Here is a 7,688-nt window from a genome sequence, read left to right as displayed (position 1 = left end):
TCTAAGCTGTACGGTTTATTAAATCCCAAATTGTTTCTCCTTCACATTGTGATGGTGAATACAAACAGTTCGACTCAAGGCTGATGTTACAACAACAAAACAACGCATTAAGTGTATTATTTTAGAATATCAGTACAATTGAGAAATATTTGAATCATTTTTGAAAATTGTAAAAGCTCCAACCAGGCCAGTAGTACAGCTCTATAAACACCACGTCAGGCTTTCAAATCTAGTGTACTAAATGTGTCCAACAAGTAATGTCTGCACAGCCCCTTTCAGACAGCTACTCAATACGTTTATTCAGTCAGGGGTAGAAAGCTGATAAAGTAAAAGTCACTGCACTTATTGGGCTCATTTTCAAAAAGTCAAGGATGTTTTAGAGGTTGAAGTCGTTCTTAAAATGATGATGATTTTAAAAAAGAATGGTTAACCATCTATTGTTAATTTATAGCGAAACATGCCCACAGCTACAAATGGGATCAATACACTAGCAGGAGGTAAATGCTTAATGCTTGAAGACACATTTCGGTAGTTTTTCCTTTTTAACATCTGTAAAATGCATAATTTACACAGATTGCACAGATCTAAATGTGTGCCTTGTAAAGTGTGTATAATGTCACATTCTATTTGTCATATTTAGACGCATGCTCTTTCATTTCTACAAATGGTCTTAAACCATCCTACTGCAAGTATAAGATGGTCCATCTTATGTAAAAAGAAAATGTATATACATATACTGTATATAGATGCACATAGTCTCTATATTTATATATACAGTATATGTGTGTGTGTGTGTGTGTGTGTGTGTGTGTGTGTAGGTTCCCTCCTAACCTCCAGGCCTCTACTCTACTCCTCCCCAAGGGATGCAGTGAGAGTGATGAGAGGGTTGCGGAGCTTCGGAGATGCCGGGGAGGTTTTTGTGAGATCTGGTCCAGGTCATTCTGGGTGCATCGCTACTTGTTCACGTGCCACCTGCAGGACAATCTCCAAATGTAGCGAAGAACAAAGTTTAAAACCACAATGCAGATGGCAAATAGTGCACCTTTCTCATTCCTCACCTAATTTCAGCAGTTAATGAAAAACACAGCTCGTTTTAGTTTAGTTTATTTTGTCAACTAAAATGTGGCCCATATATTACTTATTCTCATCAGCATTTGCCATTTCTTTATTTTTTGCTATTTCTTATTGTTGCACAATCAGCCCCTATAGGCATTCTTTCCCCTCCCAGTTCTTGACAGCCCCAACCCTTCAGAGAGTGCTGCTTACAGATAAATAAGCATGAAACTAAATGTACTATTTTTGAGTATATATTTTTTGCGCCATGGTTTTCAGCATATTGCGCTCACAGAAATAGAGATGTAAAGGGCGTACTTTTTGACGGGTTCTGAGCAGAATTGGGTTGAGAAGAGTTTGAAAAGTTGGTTCCCTAATGTAATATCCACTCCATTTTAAGGAAACACAACATGATGATTGATAGCATGCAAAGAAAGAGCTGGTTGACAGTGGGGATCAACCAAACAAGAAATATACATATATATAAACCTTTTCCATTTTTAAACTGATGCAGAGGAAAAAGATAAAGATAGATTGACATTATGGGTCCACTGCAACACCTTCAATGTGAAACAATAATGGTTTCCTGAATTTCCCCATAACTGCCGACATTAGATATGCACAGCGTCTCTATGGCAGGCCTACAGCTAAAGGGGTTATTGTAACATGCTGTAGAGGTACAAACCAATTCAAATGCTGAAACTAGAAATATACATTTTACCATCTTAACACAAATTGTGTTTATTTTGAATGGACTCGTTTGGTAAGTGAGGTTTAACTGACCAAGTCGTTAAAGACTTGAAGGTTGATGATGTCTGTTAAGTCTGGTAAGTACATTCACCGTATTACCCAACTAGGTGGGTGCAACCTGCCCAAGAAAACATTACTTGGAGTTTCCTTATTTAGCCACTAGATGTCACCCACTGACCACACAATACAAGCCACTTGTAAAGTGTCATACAATTTTAAGTTAAGAAACACTTTAGATATCGTCAATGTTTAATCATGTAATTTATTAATGAACGTGCATTTATATTACTTGTATATCTACAAAACAATTAAGAAATCTGGTCACCTCTTATACAAACTACATTCTTGAAACATACCCTGCCAAAGAAAAGACTACAAAAAATGTTCACGTTGTTCATTGCGGCTTATTATATTTATTTTGGTCATTTAATTATAATACCACTATTCTAGTGTGAAAATGTATTGTATCTCAACCATCACAAGGCAGCTAAAGTGGCTTCAACAATCAGGCATACGCAGGTATCAATATGTCATGAAATAAAGTTTACTGCATTGAAAATAAATACTGAGTGTACATCTAATAATACGATGCTCAGGAGGATGGATGGAGCCAGGATGTGGCATGTGTGCATGACGTCATTTCTCCATGTACCGTGCGCCATTTTGGAAGAAAAAAAAATCTCGGATAATTTCCGTGGTCTTGACAGATCTGGACCCGAGTCTTCACACTGATTGTGGATGCTACCAATTTCCCCGAGCAAGCCGCATTGGTTGATTAAGTATTGGACGCCGTGTACAGCAAGAGCTGCTACATGAAGCAATGGCGGGTAAGCTACTTTTGAAGGGAGGATAAGGACCCACCTCACTTGGTGTGTGATGGCCCTGAATCTGCAAGTTAGCTAGCCAACGTTAGCACTGGCCAGCTAAGTTGCTGGTTGTCAAACTGTGTCACTGTCAGGTCCTTTTGTCCTCGGAACAAAACACAATTCACACACAAACTAACGATGTGTTCTTTTCGCAGGAGTTGCAGGTGGAAATGATTTTCAGTGGTGTTTCTCTCAAGTGAAAGGAGCGATAGATGAAGATGTTGCGGAAGGTATGTGGCTAACGTTAGCTTGGCGGCTCGGCTAAAACGATGGGAAGCTAACTAGCTAGATGGTGTAATGGTGATGCTCTGGGCTTCCCGTGAGATGCACGATAGCTAGGTGGTCGCAAGAGCTTCAACACAAGGCAGTTGTAGTGATTAGTGTGAGTCCGTTTGCGGATCGGTTGAACTGAAGGGCAATTCCTCTGTCGTTTACCCTATATCGCTAGCGAGCTGTATGCTAGCTAGTGGCTAACCCATTAAAGGGGAGCGACCGTGTCTATGACGTCAAAGTGCTGCGTCCATAAATCGTCGGGTGACATCATTCTTGTTTTCATTCATTCTTACATGAGTGGGTGTACACGTTTTGAGTGTTTGGCTCTCGGTGTGCCCGACTCTTTGTTAATAAACTAGTCTGTGGGCACCATATTTAGTTGTACCATGGTGCTACCTGTCATCTGAGCTACATAACGTTACGTGATCACCGAGCTCGTACGTGGGATTCACTCCGATTTGTTTTCCTTTTTCCAGCTGACATAATCTCAACGGTTGAGTTCAACTATTCTGGAGAATTGCTCGCAACCGGTGATAAAGGAGGCCGAGTAGTGATATTTCAACATGAGCAGGAGGTAAGATTCACATTGAGAGGCAAATGAGCATCTTTTATCAATGACATGGCACAAGGTTTTTGCTGACTTTGTTGCAATGTGTGTACCTGGTGACTCATGTTTGCAAATGTTTTGTTTTCAGTCTAAGAATCGTCCACATCTGCGCGGGGAGTACAACGTCTATAGCACATTTCAGAGTCACGAGCCAGAATTTGACTATTTGAAAAGTTTAGAAATTGAGGAGAAAATTAATAAAATAAGATGGCTACCCCAACAAAATGCTGCTCACTTTCTACTTTCGACAAATGGTAAGGGTTTACCTTGTATCTATTTTGATTGTTTTGATGCTATACTTTCACACGGTGACTTAACTTGAATATTATCAGATCATTCTTCTTCACCTCTAGACTTTACAACTGTCTTACCTGTTTTTGCCAGATAAAACTATCAAATTGTGGAAAATAAGTGAAAGAGATAAAAGAGCAGAAGGTTACAACCTGAAAGATGAAGATGGACGACTGCGAGACCCCTTTAGAATCACCTCTTTACGGGTATGTTCACTCAGACCCGTCTCCTTTTTTTAACAGGGCGGTTTACTCATTTACTTATAATGTTGTCTTAAAACGCGTGTCGTATTTTCAGGTACCAGTACTGATGCCAATGGATCTCATGGTAGAAGCAAGCCCACGGAGGATCTTTGCAAATGCGCACACCTATCACATTAATTCCATTTCTGTAAATAGTGATCATGAAACGTACCTCTCTGCAGATGACCTAAGAATAAATCTATGGCACTTGGAAATCACAGACAGAAGTTTTAGTATCCTTTTTCTTTACCGGATGGACCGGATGTGACGTATATGCCAATCATCCTTGCGTTGTCTCTTGATGAAACATACGACTGCTAGTTCCTTAACGGCGTGTCCCCAGATATTGTAGACATCAAGCCCGCCAACATGGAGGAACTGACGGAAGTAATCACAGCTGCTGAGTGCCATCCACTCCAATGCAATGTATTTGTGTACAGCAGTAGCAAAGGCACCATCCGCCTGTGTGACACACGCGCAGCGGCCCTCTGTGATCGGCAAGCAAAGTGTGAGTATATTGTTAAGTCAATTAAATCGTCCATTGATTGAGCATTCATTTAGATTGTTCAAGTAATTTGACAAAATATTGCCCAGTAAGTAACAATTCATCTGATAATTAGATTTAGTGTCAACTAGTGAGTGAATTGATAACCTTTTGGTTTGTATATATATATTATATATATAATTTTAAATCTGTTATACAGTGATTGGTGTTCCAGTTTGTATATGATTTTGTTTTAATGAATTACAAAGGCACGCTGGGAGTAATTTTTTTCGAAACAATAATCTTCATTACAGTCTTTGAAGAACCAGAGGACCCAAGCAGCCGATCTTTTTTCTCTGAGATCATCTCATCCATCTCGGACGTGAAGTTCAGTCACAGCGGACGCTATATGATGACACGTGACTACCTCTCCGTCAAAGTCTGGGACCTCAACATGGAGAACAGGCCAGTGGAGACGTATCAGGTGAATTGAGCGTACTTCTGTTGTTACTTGGCGCATAGCATTCATCCTGTGTGAGAACAAAGTAAAGTTGTTATAATTAGGGATGCTCTGATTTAAGTTTTACGGTCCTGATTCTCAGGTTTGGTTAAAAAAAAAAAAGCCAATTCCGAGAACCAATCGGAAAGCAGTATTTCTTTGATACTGTGCACACGACTGATCATTCTTTTATGTGTAAGGCAACATCAAGCTTGACTTAAACACATAATTCGTTTCCTACATAGCGTGGTCATGTCCTCAAACAGCGTAATGATGCTTTGTGCCAGCGACTGGCGTGGCCGGATCCGTATTGTATTTTTGGGTCGGTCCGCCCGAACATCTGTTACCGCGTCCGTCATGTTCGTCAAAGCAGTATCTCTGTGGGAACGTTCAGCCGAGGCAGCTGAGGGCAGTTCTGTTAGAGGGCGACCGTTGGCTGATGGAAAAAGTACTCCGGCAGTTCCACTCAACCGTGTCCATGGCGATGAAGACGCGATGCTGGCGTGAATATTTACGTTAAGTGTTGTCTTTTGTTCCAGGTCCATGAATACCTCCGCAGTAAACTGTGCTCCTTGTATGAAAATGACTGCATCTTTGACAAGTTTGAGTGCTGCTGGAATGGCAGTGACAGGTATGTGTCCTTGCGCTTGCATAGGAAAGCATCTGTTGCGGTATATTTGTATTGCTTTGTGTCCCTAAATTATGAATTTGAAATGGCAATAACTTGAGTACGTGGAGTTTTGCTTTTCTAGTTAAACATAAATCTTCTTATTCTCTCTCCAAAAGTGCCATCATGACCGGCTCCTACAACAACTTCTTCCGAATGTTTGACCGCAACACCAGGCGGGACATCACACTGGAGGCGTCCCGGGAGAGCAGCAAACCGCGGGCTACGCTGAAACCGCGCAAAGTGTCCACCGGCGGCAAGAGGAAGAAGGACGAGATCAGCGTGGACAGCCTGGACTTCAACAAGAAGATCCTCCACACTGCCTGGCACCCCAAAGATAACGTGATCGCTGTGGCAGCCACCAACAACTTGTACATTTTCCAGGACAAAATCAACTAGAAGATTTGGGGTCTCCAGAGGGATAGGGCTTTTACCGTACCTGTGTAGTTAAGCCTACTACTTGTCTATCTGTATAAGAAGAAAACAGCCTCGTTGTCCTCCTGGTGAAGAATTCGAAAGCACGTGTCTACTTTTCTTCTTCTTTTTTTTTTTTTTTCTTTTTCTTTTTTCGCCACAGGAGGTTGATCCATAGGCCTGTTTTATTTTGAGTCTGAGCTTAGGTTGTTCTTGCCTTTTGGCAACGGGGGCAGTCAACACGCCTCCCCCCCCCCCCTCCTCCTCCTCACCCCTGACCCAGAAAGCCCAATTCGGGTCGCATTGACGGAATGGCTCTCCCTAGAGGTCAAACTCTTGAACGTTGGTGTTTGTGTTGACATTTTAAGCCTTCATTTCATGATTTCACGACAGAACTATTGGAAGCCCTTAAAACGACGTCTTGTCAAAGTTGTAACATCATCTCAAAGGTTTTGGGCGCTCTGAAGCACGGATTAATGGCCAATAGGCCTAACTGTAACATTCCCCCATTGGCCATGTATTCAGGCCAAACCGCTGGTGGAAGTGGCCATGAATTTTTGGAAAGTGGACTTTCTTTCTTCTCCTCCTCCCCCCTTCTACCCCCCCCAAACCTCCCTCCCTCCCTTCCTCTTACTTTATCCCCGTCAATACGGTGACATAATTTCACTGACTGTATCTACTCTAAGTACACCATGTCATCCACATAATAAAAGAAACTAAAACTACAGATGTGTTTTTAAATTTAGAAGTATGTATTAAAACAAGTTTATTGCTTTGCATGTTTTTATGTTGTAGCGAGGTGGGAAAATGTCGAGTCACACCACTGTCTTTGAGCAGATCTCAAGGAAACTTGTTGTGGATATGGTCTTTGGGGCAACTGGTTTGGAAGCCGCTGTTGGAGACGACTGATGATGTGTTTGTGTCCAGGGATCCGTTTCTTGGTTGTTTTTTTGACCGCGTGTTTGGGATGAAGGCTGGAAACTACACGGCACATGGTGGGGCCCGGGACACAGGGAGTCTGCAGCCTTAATGCCTACTTTTATCAGTGACAGCTACAAGTTATGCCCCCCCCCTCCCCTCCTCCTCCACCCTCAACATTTTACAAACCTCATGTGCATTATTTGTAAATCCTATTTTATAGAGTTATGTGCTCATATACTGCTGCTATATGTGGCTGTCTATGAAAAAACGCAGGAGGAGAGATTGCACACCGTGTGATAGCGTGCCTCCTAACCATGTAACGGTAGGGAATTCAGACAGGCCTCATACATGTGCCCTTATTAATTTACTAGGAATGTCACCCAAATTTGGACCACGTGTTTTAAAACGTGGATCTTCTCGCCGTAGTTGTGAATGCAGAGGTGAAGGTTGACTACACGACGTATACTGATGACATTAAAACAAACACATAAATGCGTTGTCTTTGTCCATTGATTCCTAACATGGTGGCAATGTATTCACTTGTTTATTATTTTGACCAAAGTTAAATAAAATTTTAATTGTGTTCATCTGCATGTGGTTCTTTCCATGTTTCTGCACATC

General features: G+C 41.6%; 1 protein-coding gene across 1 annotated transcript; it reads left to right on the top strand.

The window, feature by feature from the left end:
• Positions 1-2,322: 2,322 nt before the first annotated feature.
• On the top strand, positions 2,323-6,871 carry LOC120820694 (serine/threonine-protein phosphatase 2A 55 kDa regulatory subunit B delta isoform). Its single transcript, XM_040178756.2, has 10 exons — positions 2,323-2,630; positions 2,825-2,899; positions 3,419-3,516; positions 3,638-3,803; positions 3,934-4,046; positions 4,138-4,315; positions 4,426-4,590; positions 4,881-5,050; positions 5,605-5,696; positions 5,852-6,871. Exons 1-10 carry the CDS (start codon positions 2,624-2,626, stop codon positions 6,129-6,131), a joined length of 1,344 nt encoding a protein of 447 aa, XP_040034690.1. The 5' UTR covers positions 2,323-2,623; the 3' UTR covers positions 6,132-6,871.
• The last annotated feature ends 817 nt before the right edge of the window (positions 6,872-7,688 follow it).

The sequence above is a fragment of the Gasterosteus aculeatus genome, chromosome 6 (genome assembly GCF_964276395.1).
Source record: "Gasterosteus aculeatus chromosome 6, fGasAcu3.hap1.1, whole genome shotgun sequence".
Taxonomy (NCBI): Eukaryota; Metazoa; Chordata; class Actinopteri; order Perciformes; family Gasterosteidae; genus Gasterosteus; species Gasterosteus aculeatus.
Note: the sequence above shows the minus strand (reverse complement) of the source record. Positions and strands in the feature narration are given on the sequence as shown.